General features: G+C 36.8%; 1 protein-coding gene across 1 annotated transcript; it reads right to left on the reverse strand.

Moving 5' to 3' along the window:
* Positions 1-1,168: 1,168 nt before the first annotated feature.
* LOC135724197 (natural killer cell receptor 2B4-like) lies at positions 1,169-21,645 on the reverse strand. Its single transcript, XM_065244475.2, has 6 exons — positions 20,955-21,645; positions 15,067-15,378; positions 10,520-10,810; positions 7,879-8,001; positions 7,559-7,605; positions 1,169-6,283 (listed from the first exon to the last, which is right to left on the reverse strand). Exons 1-6 carry the CDS (start codon positions 20,998-21,000, stop codon positions 6,266-6,268), a joined length of 837 nt encoding a protein of 278 aa, XP_065100547.1. The 5' UTR covers positions 21,001-21,645; the 3' UTR covers positions 1,169-6,265.
* Positions 21,646-21,653: the final 8 nt, after the last annotated feature.

Here is a 21,653-nt window from a genome sequence, read left to right on the forward strand (position 1 = left end):
TGATATTTCTACTGAAAATAAGACAAAAATACTAATTAAGAAAGTCATTTTTAGCAGTGTTGAACATTTAACTAAAACTGCGTATTGTTATTTTTCCAGCGTTTTCTTGACCTAACATGCGGAGATAATTGAGTTCCCTTATCATGCACTTTTAACACTAGAATGGCCACCAGCAGTCATTTTAACCACAACATTAAAACTTATGGTAATTATATTTAACACTAGAACGAACAAGGCGTCATTTTGACCGTTTTGAAATTTGCATAGTCAATAACTTTGTTTAAATAAATCACAAAGCTTGCTACTCCGTGACTTTTCCTAAAACTACATTAATTTTCATTAAATCTAGATTAAATATTTATTGTGTGAATAAAAACAGAAATATAATTATTTCTATCTATAACGTCCACAGGCAGTCATTTTGCGCTGTTTAAATTGAGTTTTGCCAAGTCGGTCTGGATCAGATAATGTGAAAGTATTATGTGAAGATGGTTGGCAGAGATGAATCATGCATTTGACTTTCAATGAAACCTTACAAACAGCTGATAGTAGTTTGTACAGTAGCTGGCAGAGGATTTTCATCAGAGTTCATGAAGATAGACTGCTTGCAAGACACGTGCTAAGTTGTCGAAAAATGCTACCGTAGAGACCTGGGGCCTCATAAAGCATCCGTAAGCACAGAAAAGTCCCGTAGGCTACCAACATTGTCACGGGCGATCCACTAACAATTTAGGCCTACTTACAAACCCACCTTTTTTTGTGAAATATTGGGTAACATACTGTCGACTCTTTGCCTCTTTCACTTCTTTTATTTTTTTTCTTTCCGTTTTTGACTTTCAGATTTTTGAGGCATTTTCACTGCCTCTTCCGTCAACTTGATATTCTGCCGGCGCTATAAGTGAAGCCAAGCTGTTTGTGTTGCCTGGATACAATTTGGGTAGACTGAACCATTTTATGATAATTGAGAGGGTGCGAGGGGCCCACGGATGTTTGTGTTTCCTAAACAAATAAAAAAAATTGACGCCAGGAAAAAGCAAATAGAAAAATTTAAAGTTTATAGTTTTTACTATCAAATATTTTTATTTAGCACCACAATTGGGGGCTTCTCTGGTCCCCTTCTTAGTCATGGGCCCCGAGAATTGTTACCCCCCCTTTACAGTGCCCCTGCTTCTGAAGGTCATGTGAAGATCAAAAGTTACTTTTCTCTTTTTCTTTTCTGTATATTTTATGGTATTGATGCTATGACTGTGAATGTCAATCTTAAAGGTATTGCAGAGGATTTTCTTTTTCCGGGTGAATCATCAAGACTATTGGTCCTCCTAATTGTCAATCAGGAGTGTTGCGCAATTGCATTTTTTTTTAAAGCGGAGAAGGCGGTTCTTTTCTAAAATTCGAGAAAATCCTCCGCTACACCTTTAATGTTCGGTCCTGTTACCTATTTTTTTTTTCTTTGTTGTTTTCTGAATTATTGTAAAATAAAAAATTTGGTAAATCACTAGAATTGGCTAAGTGTCTTTATGCTATTAGCACATATTTAATGCAGCTATATTTCATCTGTTTGCTAAACTCAGTCCCGTTACTTTCAGTCCTTTTATCAAAATGCCTCCATCCTCCTTTAAGAAACCATGTTAAAAAATAAACTAGTTACCTGAGATTGACCAATACTCATTTTGACTTCATCATGACCCATATTTTTTTTGGTAAAGTGATGCACAAGTATTTCCTTGAGTCCGAGTGCAATTCAAGATTAAATTTCCTAGTAATCGAAGTAGGTAAAAGTTATGACTTGTGTTTTCTGAATATTTACCTTATAACCTGAAAATGGAAATTAAAAGACAAGCCTTTAACCCCCGAAGAAGAATAAAAAATGCTTCAGCTAACTTGTGACAGGATTTTAAAAACACATTGTTCTGGATTGGCCTCTCTTCTGAGTATGCCATTTTGAGCAAAGCAAGCATTTCATTATTATTACCCTTCACCACTACATGTCAAACTGAATAAACACTTACAGAGATAGACACTTGTGATTTCATTTAAAAAATCTTATACTGGGGTGCGTTTCCCGAAAGCCAATATGGTCGCAAGTTCTGTTGTCACCAATAGAGTTCAATGACTATAGTTAGGTAACAATGCTTTTGGGAAACGCACCCTTGTTTATCTCAGAAGACACGAAACACAAAAATGTGTCTGTACCACATACAGTTTTGGCAGAAATACCAGATGTCTTTGGCAGTCATCACAGAAATACAAGCAGGCTTAATAACAGGAATAGAGCAACTGATTCCAATTAACTTATGGTCTCACCATAAAACAGATGGGTTTAATAAAAATTTGCCATAATCAAAATAGAAAACAACAATACCCATTATGACACACAGGAAAATCCCCAGTTTTAAATCAAGGCTATGTTTACACGTGGGCGGCTATTTTCATAAACGGGCATTTCAAACTCTCCGGTTTCAAAAATAATATCGTGCACACGTGTCAGTTTTCAGAAAAGTGTTTATTTACACATACCCGTGCATATTTGCCTTCAAGAGACGCTCAAGCCCACGTAAGCCAATCACCGGCAGCGCTGGTGGTGACGTGAACTGGTTCTTCATGTTGGAGGGAGGAGTTGTTGCAGTAGGTGATTGATGACGTCAACGTACAGCGAGAGCGAGTTGAGGAATCACACGTAGAGGTTTAATTTCGAATCGCTCTCGCGGTACTTTGACATCATCCGTTGCAGCGCCGCATGAAGTCAAACACGCGTAAAATTGCTGACCTCAGAGCACTCGTCTCTGCTCCTCGACATAATGGAGCAGCTGTATTTGCAAATACAAACACACGAAACGAGTTTGCACGAACATAAATGTGATCTTGGAAGCGTTCAGAGTAGCAGTCACATGTAAACATGGGTCGCACTTTTGACGTAGGTGCGAGCTCTGGCGCATACTCTGTGACGTTGCCTGCTTAAACATCCGTTTGTCTCACTTTACATGCAACCGTGCAACCGAAGATTTTCAAGATCTCCACTCTGGCCGGAGTTCTTAGAAACAATCGGTTTCACAGGCGAGTTCTCCGTTTGCGTGTACGTGTAAACAGAGCCTAACTCTACCAGTGTTAAATCAACACTATTTGGTGTTTATATAATCCACACCAAGATCGGTGTTAAAAAAGACTGGTGTTAAAAATATAACTCTGAATCAGTGTTAAAGTTAATGAGATAATGAAGTGATGATTAAGACATTAATGGTGAACACCTGCTGGTCATTCAAATCAATTACATTTTGGACATTTTCCTGTCTCTAAATTATTATTTCAATGACTTGTTTTCTGGAGAAAACAATACTAAAATAATGAAGAAAAGCAAATTATTAAATGCAATAGATGAATACTGTTGGGTGTACGCCTCCAAAAGCTGCAATCTTTCACGTTTGCCTCTCTATCAGCATCTCTGTTTGAAAAATAAAATGATAACTTGTAGAGTAATTTTCTAAATGGATAAGTTTAACTTCTAAACAGCTGTCAGAACAAAATACAAGTGCTCAACTATTCCAGCATCCACACGCGTGATTTAGTAGACAAATCTTCTTTCTGACGTGATGTCTCACAAGTCAAATAGACATTTATCACAAAATGTATCACATTAAATCTTAAAGGGGTCATATTATGAGATTTTTTTAAGATGTAAGTTAAATCTTTGGTGTCCCAAGAGTGTGAAGGCGAGGATTTAACTCAAAATACCCCACAGATAATTAATTACAGCATGTTAAAATTGCAAATTAGTAGGTCTGAGCAAAAGTGAGCCGTTTTTGGGTGTTTCCTTTAAAATGCAAATGAGCGGATGAAGTCCAAACACTGATCACGATGATGGTGATTTGTTGTAATTGAAACTCAATTGTGCTGTCAAGTCCTTCTTTTCTCCCTCTTACTCTCTGAACTAAATGGCAGTGCTGTGGTTGGATAGTGCAGATAAAGGGGGCGGTATTATTATAATTCGCCTTGCTACCTACCTCACAAAACAGGCGAAATCTGAACGACCTAATTTTTCACATGCTTGCAGTAAATAGCTTACCCAAACAAAGTTACTGGGTTGATCTTTATCACATTTTCTAGGTTGATAGAAGCACTGGGGACCCAATTATAGCACTTAAATATGAAAAAAGTCTGATTTTCATCCTATGACCCCTTTAAGTTTGTGTTTGTTATGAGTTCATTTGAAGTCACCATTACTGTGATTAGTGTTTCCTTTAGTTAGGCATTTGTCCCTTAACCTTCACTGATCTAACTATCCTCTTTTAGCAATAGCAACAATGTTTTAGTAAGACCACTTGTTCATTGCTTCATGTAGAGGAAAGCCCTTCCAGACCTTCTCAGATTGTTTATTTTTATTATAGTCTACTCTACAAATCATTGAAACAATTGATCACAAATTAATTATGAAGAATCAGGCATATAAAAAAGCTCTATGCAAATGACATTAGACTGCTGTCATGCTTCAGTGTTTTGTTGTTGTTGTTGTTTTTTTCTTAAGAGAGACTTCATGATTTCTGAAACAAATCTCAACGATGGTGCCAGTTAATGGTAAGAAAGTTGCAAAATTTTTGTCATGTTGCAATGCATGATGGGATTTATGAATGAGTTTTCTACAATCCTGGTACCCAGCATGCATTGCGGCATGACGTTTTGTTGTTGATTGTCACCATGATTGTGTTTTATAGGCTGATTGTTGATGTCTCAGTGTGTCTGACTGAAACCACAGATTAGATTTGGGTAAAAAATATTTAACTCTTCAGGGTATGTGGACTTTTACAGCACTGTTGGATTTCATGGGAACTTCACAGGGTTGGCGGAACATAAATTACACACTAATATTCAGTGAGTACTTTTTTATGATATCATCGAATCCCAAGACTTATACTTTCATAATAATTAATATAGTAACAGTTATAGACTTCATTTCTCTCATCTTCCTCTGCTTTAACAGATGTGTTTTATAAACACACTGCCACAATGAGCAGAAAAAAACTAACACTAAACTTCAAGACCCAAGTACCCAACTAAAGGAAACACTAATCGGCACAATGGTGACTTACTTTATTAACCAGATTTACAGCAGTTCTTTAGAAGTTAAACCTATCATCCATGTAACTCTGCAAGCAAGTTGTAATTTTAGTTTTCAAACAGAGATGATGATAGTGTTCATTTAACTATATATGGTGATTTCATCTATTGCATTTAATAATTTAGCTTTCTTCCTCATTTTAGTATTACTTTCTCCAGAAAAAGAGTCAACAAAATAAAAAAATTTAAGACAGGAACAATTCCAAAATTGAGTTGATTTTACACGGAATGACCAGCAGGTGTTCACTATTAATGACTCAATCACTTCATTATCTTATTAACTTTAACACTGATTTAGTGTTTTTTTAACACCAATCTTGGTGTGGATTATATAAACACCGAGCAGTGTTAATTTAACACTGGGGATTTTGCTGTGCAGTCGGCATAGTGCACTTACACTTCTGTATAATTTTGTTAGTATATTTGTTTCACTTAATTAACAATAAAGAAAAAAACACATGACCTTTTTTTGATGTTTGCACCATAATTCTATTCTGTGTATTTGGAACCTGTTGTATACAAACATGAACAATTACACTGCTTCATGTTATTAGAAAACAACTTGGTTATTATATTGGTTCTTTGAAAAAAAAAAGGCAAACCAAAACCCGGGTCTTAGGAGGTTAATGGCCATCTCTTTCTGCACTCACGGGCACGTGGCGACCCCTGGTGGTACAACAATAACATCAAGACACCAACAAAATGCACACATACTTTATATTTTACATGTATTTACATTTAGTCTTTCTGATGTTAGTCTTTGCACAGAATCGATCAGATCGCTGAGAGACCCACGCCGATCAGAAAAGTTTCTGAGTTACATCCGACATGCTCTTACGACACGGATAAGTTGATGTGTGCCAAAAAACTTGCGCTGTTTTCCAAGGTGGATTGTCGAATTCTGCAGTCAGGTGCAATTGCTCTCCACTGCATGATGGGAAGACTTGCTGACGACACAGCTCAATGCTCATTGGACAGAGGTTGTCATCGGATGACTTCTTAATTTTAAAAAGTGCACTACATATAGTAGGTTTCGTGTCCGACTTAAAAGCTCTTTTTTCACTCCTCCCATCACTTCAGCCACCTGCTCTCAGGCAAGCCGCATCTCCAACAAGCCACAGTGTTTGACTACATTTGAAACAGATATTACAGTAACTTAATCACTGTCAGGCTCCTGTAAGAAAACACAAAACCAGTAACAAGGTGATGAAGTTAGGGATTATTAATATAAATATGTTATTATAAATCATCATTCAAAGATAAAAAAGCTGAGAAAACATTTTTGGAAAAATCACTTAAGGGCAGGGGTCTTCAACTACTCTTCTTCGAGGGACAGATTTTAAAATGTAAATATGATGCAGGTCAAACTTTTACCCTTATTTTTACCTTTTATATATTTTTAACTTTTTTAATCTATTATCTATATTTACATGTGTGTGCGTGTGTGTGTGTGTTATAACTTATGTTGTTATTGTTACTTTTTGTTATAGGTGATATCTTTTTAAAAAAAAATTCAAAAAAGATGCACACATCTTGTGTCCAGTATTTTGTCTTGAAATTACTGAAAACTTTCATATTTTAAAAATTGCAGTTTATCAATGAGTTTATCAAAAGCCAAATGTAAGCAGTTCAACTATGAACACTGCACAAAAAAGTGCAAGTGTAAATAATCAACACATGTGTGTATAGCACTAACTGTTATGCAGAGCTCTTGACCTGATAATTAATAATAATAATAATTAATAAATTGTTACATTTCAAGTATTCACAACATATTGCCAGTCTTCTCCTGATGACTAAAATTACATCTCATGTTTTCTTTTTTAATATTTTAGGCTAAACCGCCTTTCCACTGTACATTACATTCAGACACGACTGTCGTAGTTCGCCCCTTAGTGGGAGTCATAATAAAATTTCAGTTTAATCATAAATCCGTGTCAACATTTGGAATGGCTAGACTGAGCGCAAGAGCCTTTAATCTGTGACATTTAATTATGTTTAATAATTTACTTATCAATAATAAATAGTGTTTGAAGAATTCACGTCTTACTGATAAAGTTAAACAAAAAAGGATTAATCATTTTCACCTTGCAGTGTTTTGATTGGAACACACTGAAATACAAACTAAAATACATCACTTCAGGTCGGTGAGTCGCATAAGGTGTAGTTTATTTTTATCAGCTTTCATTTGTTAAGTACAGTGGAAAGGCGACTTTAAAGTAACCACATTGATTTTAAATCAGACAAAGATGATCAGCAGTTTACTAGCCATGCTATAGGGCTTTGAACCTTGTTACCTTTTTACTTTAGTGACAGTCTACCCTAAACTATCTAATTATATTATCTGTTTTTAACAGCATTATCTGTATAATTCTCTACATTTACTGATTATATGTATATTTATAGGGTTCTTATTGCTTTGGCATTAAACTTACTGACAGTATCTTACCGTATCATTGAGCATGTTATTCATTTGTATTGCTTCTGTTTCTTGATCTGCAAAGTAATATAAATATATGAAATAAAACTATAAATTGTAAAATAAGAATGTAAAAGAAAGATAAGTATTTGTTATTGATGTGCTGTAGGCCGAGGTGCTCAGCACAGCTCTAGCGCCACCTTTCTGCAGTGTTAAGTTAGTTGAACTCAAACACATTTCATTAAAGTTAATCAAGGTCTTTTCTGAGTTATTTAAGTGTCTAACAGGAGGATGATAACAAAACTCTTGCAGGAAAGCTTTGCTTTGACATATTTTTTTGTAATACTTACTATCTTCTGATGTTTGTTCATTTCTCTTACGGTATTTGACTGCTACAGCTGCTACTACTAGAAATAAGATCACAGCCACCACTGCTGGTATCCAGTTATATCTGCTGGAAGTCTCTTGAGAACCTAGACATCACAAACACAGATTTGTGTAAGTAAATACAAATCTAATACAGGTTTATTTTGAACATTTTTTCTATTTGTTTTTGTGTGTCTGTGTTGTTGTATTACTGTATTCACTGGCATACAGCACTAAAAATCAAATAAATAAATAATAAAAGTTATATAACTATTATTATTAAGCTGGAAAAAGATTTAGTAATGTATATTTTGTAAAACATCACTCTTGCAAGTTGCTTGACACATAAAACAGTGAGTTCCGATCCTTGATTCCGATTGGTCATTAGCTGTGTTTTATTCACAATAAAGCACTGCTAAGACCGTTTTACCCAATTTTTTATAACTTTAATATTGTGTGGTAGACGTTTTATAAAAGCAATAAGGTACTCGAGGCAAGTGCTGTATAGTGAATAAGTAATGGCTGAAGGGGTTGTAGGCACTCCGCTTCATGTCGTGTCTAACAACGTCCTTCAGCCGTTACTTATTCACAATACAGCACAGCCTCTCGTACCTTATTGCTTACTTAAGACATCAGAACTGACATGCCTAACTAAACTTCAATACATATCGGTTTATTTAACAAGGGACAGTCCATAAACATGATTGTAGCCAAAGACCTGAAAAACATGCCCCTGATAGCCACTGGATGCTGTAACGGAACAGGACCGCACCCGCAAAACGATAGAGCCGGAGTCGTTCCTGAGTCCAAACGCACATCGGGCCGAAGCCGTTTCTGATCTGTTTTTCGGGGTTGTTGCGGACAGAGGTGTAAAATGTGCCATGAGTAAAAGTCCTCTCCAGTATTTTGTTCCAATCTATTTGCTAATTAGCACCGTTTTTCAGCAGGAGGTGACCACCTGACTCGTTGGTGTTTTAAGCCCTCAGCGAAGCCTTCAAGGCAGCGCTGCCTGGAAGGCACTCCCCGTGCCCCGAGCGTTTCAGCCAATCACAGCACTGGTGCTGCATATCGAGCCTTCAGCCAGCTTCTGGAAGTTTGAGCTCACTGTTGGTCAGGTGAGTAGCGCAGATATGGTAAGATAGGAATGTGACGGTATTGAATTCAGCTCGAAACGTTTCGAGCATTAAAGTGACGTGTTTCTGCGTTTTCACGTGTCCGTGGCAAGACTTTCTTTTTGTGCCAGTTCACGTGTTGGTTAATCATTTTTATTTAATTATCTTACAATTGTCGCTTGGGATTAGAACATCTTTCTGTTACATAAAATGACATCCACACCCCAAGCGAAAAGAGTTTTAAATTCTGACAAAAAAAACATAACCAATGCTTAAAATGATGTCCACATTATGCCAAACACAATTTTATCCTCACGCGAAAATTGTTTAAAAATCAGACGAAAACCACAAATCCAACCCCATCCCATGCAATGGTTTGAAAAAGAAAAAAATGGAGGAACCAATACTGACGCTGCGTTCGAAACCGCCTACTTCCATACTATATAGTAGACAAAGTAGTGATTTTTGTATACTTTATTGTATGGTAGGAGGCAATTTCGGACGCAGCATGAAACTGGCACGAAAGTGGCGCTGCGAACATGTGAAAACGCAGAAACACGTCACTTAAACGCTTGAAACATTTCGAGCGGATTTCATTATCAATCACATTTCTATCTTACCATATCTGCACTACTCACCTGACCAATGGTGAGCTCGAACTTCCAGAAGCAGGCGGAAGGCTCGATATCTAGCACCAGTGCTGTGATTGGCTGAAACGCTCGGGGCACAGGGAGTGCCTTCCAGGCAGCGCTGCCTTGAAGGCTTCGTTGAGGGCTTAAAACACCAACGAGCCAGGAGGTCACCTCCTGCTGAAAAATTTTGCTAATTAGCAGATCCTGGAACAAAATACTGGAAAGGACATTTACTCTTGGCACATGGATTTTACACCTCTGGTTGCGGATATGTGCCAGCGCCGATCCAGCACCGCCTGATCGTCAGTATCGGCTCAGATTCGTATTGCAGATCTGGACCAAATCAGTGTCAGACACAGCTAACGTCTTTCGGTTACCTGTGCGAAAAGTGATCTGGGCCAGATCTGTAAAATGATATAAATACTGAACTGATGTTTGAGCTGAAACCTCTATCTGGCACGGATCTGTTTCACAATCAGAAAACGTCTCTGAGATAGAAACGGAGGCAAGGGGCTTAAAACGGATCCGGGCCGAATGTAATTGCTATCTGGGGCATTATATATTTTCATCCTACTTCCACTTCTGTTTTTGTTAAAAAACTGTTTTTTAACAGCAATTTTTTACAGTGTAGTAAGGATTTAATCTAAAAAAAAACAATCCCTACTAGTGTTAATCAAAATATTTTTTAAGGATACTTCCAAACCTGGCAACACAAAAATAAAAGCACAACATCATACTGTATAAAGCATTTTATTTTAATAGTAAAGTACTAGTTTACAACAGATCAGTGCTGTATTTAAATCTGTCTTATACCAGCACTTTATCATTAATATAAAAGAGTTCATGAGAGGTATACTTTTACAACATTACTGCTGACTCACCTGAACACGTCTGACAGAGATGATTGATGTTGAGATGTTGAGTTTGGTTTGTTATGGTATTTTTCACCACACATCTGTATGTGTTTGTATCCTGATATTCAACCTCCAGAGGTAGAGAGAGTCTGATGTTGAGATCAGACACATTGATGCTGGACAATAAACTGTTTCCTTTGTACCAGGACAGACTCACATCTCTCACATTCAACACTGAACACAATAGCACACAGTTTGAGCTTGATGATAATGAGAAGGGGCTATTGATACAGGTGATGTCAGGAATGGGCAGACGAGCTGAAAAACAGTGAAGAGAAAGAAAATGTATTTTTATTCTACTTAGCATATTTGTGACCTCATCATTACTTCGCATTTGCGCTTAGGCTAGTTGGCACTTTTCAGACTAGTTGGCACTATTTCTACTACCCTGCAAGTAAGCCTACAATGGCCCTTTATGGGCCCACTTAGGGCTAGTCTAAGGGCCCCGTGCAGGTTTGCTCATTGGCAAAACGTTGGCCCTTTAGCGCTGGCCCTGCGCGGGCAGCCCTCACTTAGCCCCCAGGAAGCCCTCATACAGAAAAATCCCCAGAGTTAAATGAACACTGCTGGATGTATATATTGTCCCATCTTACAGAGTGTTAAAAAGTAACACTGAAGCAGAATTAAAAGCTCTGTTATCCTCTTTCTCAACATCTCTGTCTGAAACCTTAAATTGCATTTCACATCTTACTTGTAGAGTCATTTTCTTAACTTATGTTAAGATGTTGGCTGTTTCATTTAAAGTCACCATTATTGTGATCAGTGGTTGTTTTAATTGGACTTTGACTCTTGACCGTTGGCTTGTTGGTGTTTTCTGGCTGCAATATCTAAGTGTGTTTAAAACGCATGTTATAGTAAAGAAAAGGCTTTAGTTATTGAATATTGATGGTTGATACATAAACAACATCAAACATAATCATTTAATGAACAGATTTATTAATTTAGTTTTCCCCCTCATCAGAAATATAATTTTCTGTTAATAATGAAATACTACAGTATAAGGTCCAGAACTCTCATAGCAGTTTATTATTCTGAAGGATTTTGATAGTTTGCACATAAACATTAACCACTGCACAATGTAGATGCACAGACATCAAGAATCAGAGTATGAATCTCAACAATGGTGACAAAGAAAATGGTAAAGAAAGGTCATTATTTATTCATGCTGCAGTGCATTCTGGGAGTCCTGGATGAGATTTGTAATTTGTTGATACCCAGCATGCATTGCAGCATGAAGCTTTTCATTTTATTGTCACCATCATTGTGATTCATACTCTGATTCTTGATATTTGTGTGTCTACATTGTAAAGCAGTCAATTTTAAGTGTCAGTGTTTCAAAATTCTTCAGAAAGACAAACAGCTAAGAGAGAGCTGGATCTCGTACTGTAGTATCACACTGTCAGAGAAAGATCCTTCTGATAAGTGTGCAAACAATAAATTAATACATACGTTTTTATGTGATGATGTTTAGACTTAATCTACTGAACTGACCACAACCAAAGTATCGCACTCTGCTATAACAAACATGTCTTAAACACACAAAGTAATAGCAATCAAATGATTGAACAATGCAAGAGTCAAGAGTCAAGTTTAACTAAATCAAACACTGATCACAATAGTGGTGACTTTAAATGAAACAAAATCTCAACCTAAAGTAAGAAAATGACTCTACAAGTAAGATGTAAAATGCAATTGTAGGTTTCAGACAGAGATGGTGAGAGAGAGGATAACAGCGCTTTTAATTCTGCTTCATTGTTACTTTTTAACACTCTGTAAGATGGGACAATATATACATCCAGCAGTGTTCATTTAACTCTGGGGATTTCTCTATGTGAGGGCTTCCTGGGGGTTAAGTGAGGGCTGCCCATGCAGGGCCAGCGCTAAGGGGCCAACGTTTCGCCAGTGAGCAAACCTGTGCGGGGCCCTTAGGCTATGCCCATACAGGCCCATTGTAAGCTTACTTGCAGGGTAGCCTCTGAACTGTCATATACTGTATTTTAATGCAACAAACAGGATATTTGGAGCCTTTTTACACCTGGGGGCGTATTACAGAAAAGTCCTAACTTTAAAATCTTATCTTAACTGTTTGGTAACCATGGTAATTTCAGTTAGGACCTCATTTAAGACAAAAGCTATTACAGAATGATGTTCCTAAATGCATTATCTTATCTTAACTGCAGATAGGAAAGTGGTATTACAGAAGCATCCTAACTTGACAAAACATCCTAAAAACGGTCTTAACTTTAGGGTAACCTCACAGGTGTCCTAACTTAAAACTTTGATGAGAGCCAGCTGAAACAATCACATTATGATAGAGCTGCGGGAGAGTGACATTACATTTTTAACAAAGTGGAGGATGAAAAACATCAATGTTTGTTTTTGGATTACTTTTTGAATGTTTTTTTACCTTCACACATTCACATAATCACAATGTTTCTCACTACTGGAGCGATCTTTCAATTTCTGTCATCCCTCATTATTAAAAAACAGTTATCTTATCCATAAACACTTGATGGGATTATAGTGAATACAGTACACACTTGACTCAGCATCTATTTCTTGTCATGTCTCTATCAAATGTTGAAATGTACAATAGTATCCTAGCACTTAGGAAGAATAATTTTTTTTATTTTTGTAAGTCACATTTGCTAAATGTTTAAATTGAATGGTAACTGATAGATGATGTGCTAAAACACTAATACAAAAAACACAGACTATGATTACTATGAATTTAATAAAATGTATTTTTCTGGCCCATTGAAATTAAAAGGACAATTCTTTTGTTTACTGTAGCAGCAGCTCACGCATTGCTGGTTGCTTGGTAACAGACATGACAGTTGATAGCCGAACAGGATTAAGCGATTTGGGATTTCCTAACTAGAGATGAGATAAGATTTGGTGAAATAAGATGAGAATCCTAGATCAATTTAAGATTTGCTTCTGTAATATGAATTTGTGAAAAATCTTAACTTGACACATCATATCTTAAGTTAAGACCTAAGATAGAAAGTTTCTGTAATACGCCCCCTGGTCACTTAATGTGTTTTCTCTGATTGGATATCTATCTAATCGTAAAAAGCACAGGTGTAAATTCCCCAAATACTGGGACGGTTTGTAGATGAAAATCTGGTTGATGAAGACACGTCAGTGCTTAACTCCTCCCAAACATAAGCACGCCACTGCCATGTTAGCTGGGAGAGAGGCAAACAAAGACAACACGCAACGGCAATGAGTAAAAACTTACTATAACCAAAAAAATAGTTCAATAACAAACTCAAGTCAAAATCCCGGCCTGAATTTTTTACTGTGTAAGGTGAAGTTTTTAAGCTATTTTTATTCTTGCTTTTCACATCAATGGCCCTGTGTTTTTTTCAAGAATATTAAGGGCTTTGCACAGACATTTTGTGGTGCAGGGCTCAAGTTCACAGGTGGCACAGAAGCTGAAGACTGTATCAGACTGTATAACTAAGTTCAGAGGCACATGAGTGTATTTACACCCTATTAAAAATGTATAAATATATCAGACTAATTGCTTGTGCACTGTGTAACTATATTAAATTATGAATAAAAACAAAAAAATTATACTTAACGTATGGGTTAATATGTTGAATTTGGGGCACATTTGTTTTATTTTTGTTGATGTTACGACCATGCACGACAGTCAGGGTAAAATGTTTAAAAGGTGGCTTTAAAAAACATAGAAGTTTCAGTATCAGTTTATTGATGAGTTAATCTTTATAACTTTGTTTTGTTTATAAATGATTAGCCGGTGTTTACATCTTTATAAACAAGCTTTACTAGAACCGCTTGTACCATTTCCCAAGATTTCAGATATACTTGATGTTTTTTTGTTGTGTTGTCCGGTTTGTGTATTAGATCAGATAGGTTTTTGGCTCTACTAATATAGATGGTCAATGTTTAATGATGCTGGTATCGTTTCGTTTTCGTCATAGAAATAAAGCACATCCACGAATATTTTTTATACACTGCTGTACTCAGTAACGAATGTGATTTTTAAAGAAGCTAAGTAGATAACTGTTTGTGTGCTGCACCGCTCCTTCTGCTGACTTCCACCTTTTGGTTTTAATAAAGTCACGTTATTATTTTGTGAACTTTTAAAAATATATTTTTGACATTTGTAAATCAATTCAGAATCATTCAGGTTTCAGCGCGATGAGGACCCACCAACATATTTTTAAATGGAAATATGAGGAAACACATTTTTAGTAGTTTTACTTTTGTCCTTTTTTAATGAAATGTAATTTTTTTATAATGTCAAAATACATTATGGTATATATCATATCAAAAACATTGTTTGATGGACTAAACTGTTCACCACTACAGCAAAGCAAATTTGCCTGACCCAGCTTATCCCACTTTGTGACCCACAAGTGGGTCTCCACGCACCCCTGGCCTGATTTGTTCATATGTGAGAATCACGTGGCTTTCCGTTTTATTAAGAAATAAAATCATTGAACATTAAAAAATGACAACCTTGAATTCTCTTTACTCACCATAGACAGTAACATTAAATGTCTTGTATGACGTTTCTTTGCTGTTGATGATCTCTAGTTGATAAAATCCAGAGTTTGTGATGTTTGTGATGGTGAGAGATCCAGTCTGATTGTCCAGATTCAGTCTGTTCTTGAAGCTCCCACATGGATCACATACATTGCACTCTTTAGAGATTTCAGCTATACGAGTCCCCTGAGGTCCAAACCACTGTATCAGATCATATGTCTGTATTTCAGTAATATCATTTTGTAGAGTAACAGAATCTCCCTCTATCATGAACTTCTCTTCATATCCATCAAAACCAAACACACCTGAAAGACATTTAGAAAGTTATTTCCCAATGTTATTATAATGCAGGAAATACATATCTGTAAACTATTCAATATTGTGAGACACTTTTTGATATTTAATACATAATAATTACAAGAGCATTTCCCAGGTACCTGCATTTGTGTTTTATTTAGTGCTTAAGAGTTTTTAAGGTATTGTGTTAGAACAGTAATGTAATTAGTAATAGGGATGTGCATTTATGTCATTTTTTCATTTCGATTAATCCATAGGTCTGAAGAACGAGTACTCGATTAACTGGGGGCGGGGCAATCAAAGGGGCGGGGCGTACACGTCATGGTGAAAATGAAAATATTTTGATTAAAACACTTAAATAAAACTTAATTTTGAAGAAACTACGACAGAACAATGAACACCCTGCAAGTAAGCCTACGATGGCTCTTTATGGGCCCACTTAGGGCTAGTCTAAGGGCCCCGCGCAAGTTTGCTCATTGGCAAAACATTGGCCCTTTAGCGCTGGCCCTGCGCGGGCAGCCCTCACTTAGCCCCCAGGAAGCCCTCATACAGAAAAATCCCCAGAGTTAAATGAACACTGCTGGATGTATATATTGTCCCATCTTACAGAGTGTTAAAAAGTAACAATGAAGCAGAATTAAAAGCTCTGTTATCCTCTTTCTCAACATCTCTGTCTGAAACCTAAAATTGCATTTCACATCTTACTTGCAGAGTCATTTTCTTAACTTATGTTAAGATGTTGGCTGTTTCATTTAAAGTCACCATTATTGTGATCAGTGGTTGTTTTAATTGGACTTTGACTCTTGACCGTTGGCTTGTTAGTGTTTTCTGGCTGCTATATCTAAGTGTGTTTAAAACACATGTTATAGCAAAGAAAAGGCTATAGTAATTGAATATTGATGGTTGATACTTAAACATTGTCAAACATAATCATTTAATGAACAGTTTTATTAATATAGTTTTCCCCCTCATCAGAAGCATCCCTTTCTATTAATAATGAAATACTACAGTGTAAGGTCCAGAACTCTCATAGCAGTTTATTATTCTGAAGGATTTTGATAGGGTGCACATAAACATTAACCACTGAACGATGTAGATGCACAGACATCAAGAATCAGAGTATGAATCTCAACAATGGTGACAAAGAAAATGGTAAATAAAGGTCATTATTTATTCATGCCGCAGTGCATTCTGGGAGTTCTGGATGAGATTTGTAATTTGTTGATACCCAGCATGCATTGAAGCATGAAGCTTTTCATTTTATTGTCACCATCATTGTGATTCATACTCTGATTCTTGATATTTGTGTGTCTACATTATACAGCAGTTAATTTTGAGTGTCAGTGTTTCAAAATTCTTCAGAAAGACAAACTGCTAAGAGAGAGCTGGATCTCATACTATAGTATCACATTGTCAGAGAAAGAACCTTCTGATAAGTGTGCAAACAATAAATTAATACATATGTTTTTATATGATGATATTCAGACTTTATTTACTGAACTGACCACCACCAAAGTATCGCACTCTGCTATAACAAACATGTCTTAAACACACAAAGTTATAGCAATCAAAAGACTGAACAAGGCAAGACGAGTCAAGTTTAACTAAATCAAACACTAGGGATGGCTCCCGCGAAACTGACGTTTCGACACTGTGTCGAGATCCCGAAGCGTAAATGTTTCGAAACACTGCTCCGAAATGTGATTCGAAACACCCATGTCACGTGATGAAGTGATTCGAAACACCAAGCGGTGCATTTCACAAGTATTTCGAAAGGTGGCGTACCTGTCGAATCTGCTTCGAATCTTAAACTGACAGGGTAGGAAACAAAACTGACAATACCTCATAGATGCGTTTTTGGCAAGATCAAATACTATAAATTACTGAAAAGAAGTGATTTTTCCTCATAGGTTTGTAACACTTAGGCTACTTACAAAAAATGCATGCCAGCAACAAGTGTCCCTTGTGTGAGAATGTTTTCAAAGGCTGGAGAAATTATATGTAAAAAAGTAGCTGGTTGAGTTTATCAACACAGAACAATTTATATATTTGAATAAAGATCTTTATATGTAAACAATGTTGCATATTATGGCTTGATATATTTTATGAATGTCTTATTATTTATTTGGTATATCTCTATTCTATTTTTTTTTCATTAAATAGACCCGAATAGCCTATAGTTATCGACAATTGTGAGCCTAAAAGCTCATGTAGTTGTCAAACAGATGTTAAAACAACAACAATAACCATTTAAAGGGGACATATTATGAAAATCTGACTTTTTCCATGTTTAAGTGCTATAATTGTGTCCCCAGTGCTTCTATCAACCTAGAAAATGTTAAAAAGATCAACCCAATAACTTAGTTTTGGTAAACCATTTTCTGCAAGGATGTGAAAAATAGGTCATTGTAATTTGGCCCTTATTGTGATGTCAGAATAAGGTAATACCGCCCCCTTTATCTGCACTATCCAACCAAAGCACAACCATTTAGTATGGAGAGAAAGAGAAAATATTTCACAGCACAATTGAGTTTCAATTGCAACAAACCACCATCATTGTGATCAGTGGTTGCACTTCATCCGCTCATTTGCATTTTAAATGACACACCCAAAACGGCACACTTTTGCTCAGACCTATTTTAGACTTAGTTTTCATCTTAAAAAAAATCTCATAATATGTCCCCTTTAATTATGATGACGTAGCACATGCATTTCCCAGGTCCGATCCTAAGATCTACGCATGAGAGTCGAGAGCACTATCCACTCTCCCATTCTATCACTTGTGTATCAATCAAACAACATGTGGGATACAATTTGTTAGCGCTCGTCTAAAATCTTGTCAAGGCTGCTTCATGTAAAGACATGCAAACGACCGCTAGGTGTCACTGTGGAGGCGGTTTCGGATTGATGTTTCGAAGCCTCGAAACATACGGCACAATTGATTCAACTGTTTCAGTGTTTCACGAAGCCTCGCTCTGCCCACCACTATCAAACACTGATCACAATAGTGGTGACTTTAAATGAAACAAAATCTCAACCTAAAGTAAGAAAATGACTCTACCAATAAGATGTAAAAATGCAATTTTAGGTTTCAGAGAGAGATGGTGAGAGAGAGGATAACAGCGCTTTTAATTCTGCTTCATTGTTACTTTTTAACACTCTGTAAGATTGGGACAATATATACATCCAGCAGTGTTTATTAAACTCTGGGGATTTCTCTATGTGAGGGCTTCCTGGGGGCTAAGTGAGGGCTGCCCATGCAGGGCCAGCGCTAAGGGGCCAATGTTTCGCCAGTGAGCAAACCTGTGCGGGCCCCTTAGGCTATGCCCATACAGGCCCATTGTAAGCTTACTTGCAGGGCACATACTACATTCCTAATTAATCAAATGTTTTTTAACAGGAAACCTGTAACAGGAAAAGCTGCGTGATGAAGTGAAACTAAAGGGTTAATAAACACAAACCGAAGCCCTTTCTATTTGACGCACTCTGCATAATATTAAGCCTTTATACAACATAAATGTACAACGTGCATCTATCTGCATAAAATGCAAGACTTCAACTAGGTTTTCAACTAAGTTATCTATAAAAAAAGAAAGTTTAACTCCCTTTGTGGATCTGCATCAAAAACAGCGCACTTTTAAACACGTCCAGTCAAAGTTCAAGCTTCATAACATTAAGCAGCTTTAAGTGTTTTGCTATCATGCCCGTTTAGCTGTGTCGTGTCGTCCTCTTACCTCAGTCAAGATGTAATGGTAATGCTCGTATGGCTCTCTGGTATCTCTTCTTGACATTTGATTTTTAAATATGAGCTGATAATCCATTGAACTTTTGACGGTACATTTTGCACCTGACTGACTGTATTTCCGAAAATCACGACATCCTTTTAAACCATAGTGCCTCAGTGATGTGAGTTGTGGCTGGCTTCACGGGATCGGCGGGTTTCTGCGGTGCGGTCGCGCGGAATTATCTGTTTGTTTTTGAATCACGCATGGTAATGTTACTGATGTCATACGTCGGTCTGCGTAGCTTGACACGACGTCAAACACGCATCTCCAGACCCAGTCTTTACTACCACATGCGCTTGTAATGCTAACCAGACATCCAAATGCCGCCATATCCACAATAAATAAATAAATAAACCCACATGATCATCATTTTCATGATCGATCATCGATGCCACGTTCGAGTACTCGAGCAATCGAGTACTCGTGCCCATCCCTAATTAGTAATAAACAAACTTAACAACTAGTTTACTAATAAAATCTTCACTGAGCAATAGGTCACTCATGTACTAAATATATCAATTGACAACCATGTTTGATAATGAGATGTCTGTCTCAGCTGTGTGAGCAACTTTATTTATATTGTGGGCAGATAAACTGTGTTACAAACTATTGTTGTTATTGTTATCATCTGTTGGGAGCTGTCATGCATAGGTATCAATGGAAAGCGCCTGGATTATTGGCATGTGTAATTTATTGTTTTCTTCTAGTTTGCTAGTATTAAAAGGTGTTTTGTTAACTAATTGTGCATTTGCATACTACCTGTTTGCAGATGAATGGTAATACCTCTGCAAAAAGGTGGGTTATATACAGTACTATACATTTACTACGATAAAGAGAAAATAGAGTGCGGACTTGCTTGATGTTAAGAGGAATAAAGTTTGGCACCTGACTTAAAGCTGTCTGTCTCAATGTCAATTGAACAATAAAAGAAAGAAAAAAAGTTGAACATATTTTGATATTGTTTTTGACTTTGTGTGTTCTAAATCTACCCACCACAAGATGTAAAGCCCAGGGGCCCCTTACATTGTTAATGTGACCCTGACAATGTAGTTTCACTGTAGTTAAAGGGACACAAGGCAGCATTTTTATGTTAATAAATCATCTTCGTAAGTCGGTATATGGTTAAATGACTCATTACATGACGAATGAAGACTCTCTCGCCCGCCCCTACCGTCTGTAGGAAGAATACCCCACTTGCAAGTTCGCTGTATCCGACCCGGTGTCCTTCAGTCTCGTATAGTCTTAGATATAGAACGCATTTACTCCCAGACACTAGGGGGAGCTAGTAGAGAAATAATACTCAGACTTGCCTTGTGTGCCTTTAAGACCCTGCCTCGAACATAGCCTATTGTAAAAAAAAATGAAACCAGAGTAAAATGTGCATTAGGTTCAACTATAATTTTGTTTTGCTCTTTATATCAAACTTCTTTGTATCTTTGAAAATTATTAGATTTGCTGTAAATATTAAAACAGTGTCTCACTTAAAAACTAAAATATAAAATGTACGAATCCTGCAATAAACACAAGGTTTTCCTTGTATGTTTGTTACAAACGCGTTTTTTTTTTTGCTATGGTAAATAAATTTAACAATCCCATGCTACACGATTATTTCCTGTGTTTGTCGAGCTTGCGAGAGCTATACATTTGCGTACAGAAAAGGGGGAACAGAATCGGCTGCCCTCTGGGATAAACAGTCGTTTAATGTTTACGAAGTATGTATTTAAAGCATACTAAATATGATTTACAGGGTAGAAACTGCAGGTGACGCAGATGTGAAAACGAAAGTAAACGCATCTTACCTTCCATAAGCTGTAACACCAAAAAAGAGAAAAATATCTTCATCATATTGATGTAGTTAGAAAAAAGTCCAAGTTTATAAATTGAGGTTATAACTAATTGAAGTCATTTAATAGCTCATTGTGTTTCCGTGTTAATGTGCTTTTAAGGGCGTCGTTCTGACAGGATTGTGTATGGCGTAACGTTACTCACGAAAGCGCACCTCTTCTCAGCGCAAGTGGCTGCGTCTGAAACGACATAAGTTACTCTCGGAGTAGGTACTTAACTTAAATAAGTGTTTGATTAACGAGTGCTAAAAGATTACCGCCCGATCGAGTTAAATACGGACTTCATCCACCAAAACTTCCGTGATCTTCTTCTTCTTCTTTTGGTTTAATGGCGGGTTGCGAAACAAACTCAAAGGTGCATACCGCCACCTAGTGTGATGGAGTGTGAAATAAATCTCATTTTGGACCGTCATTTTATATAGACGGTTTCAGCAATAATAACATAAACAAGCGGCTGTCGCGGTCCGCACGTAACTTCCGGTAAACTCCGCTAATAATACATAACAACAAAGTACTTTAAACGTAGTTTATTTATATAACAAGCAAAAAAACAACACATAGATTACCTAGGAAACCAAAACATGTGTTATTTTCGACGAGGCATTTGTTCAAGAGATCAGTTTAGCAACTAGTCAAAACGAAACCGGAAGTACC

The sequence above is a fragment of the Paramisgurnus dabryanus genome, chromosome 24 (genome assembly GCF_030506205.2).
Source record: "Paramisgurnus dabryanus chromosome 24, PD_genome_1.1, whole genome shotgun sequence".
Taxonomy (NCBI): Eukaryota; Metazoa; Chordata; class Actinopteri; order Cypriniformes; family Cobitidae; genus Paramisgurnus; species Paramisgurnus dabryanus.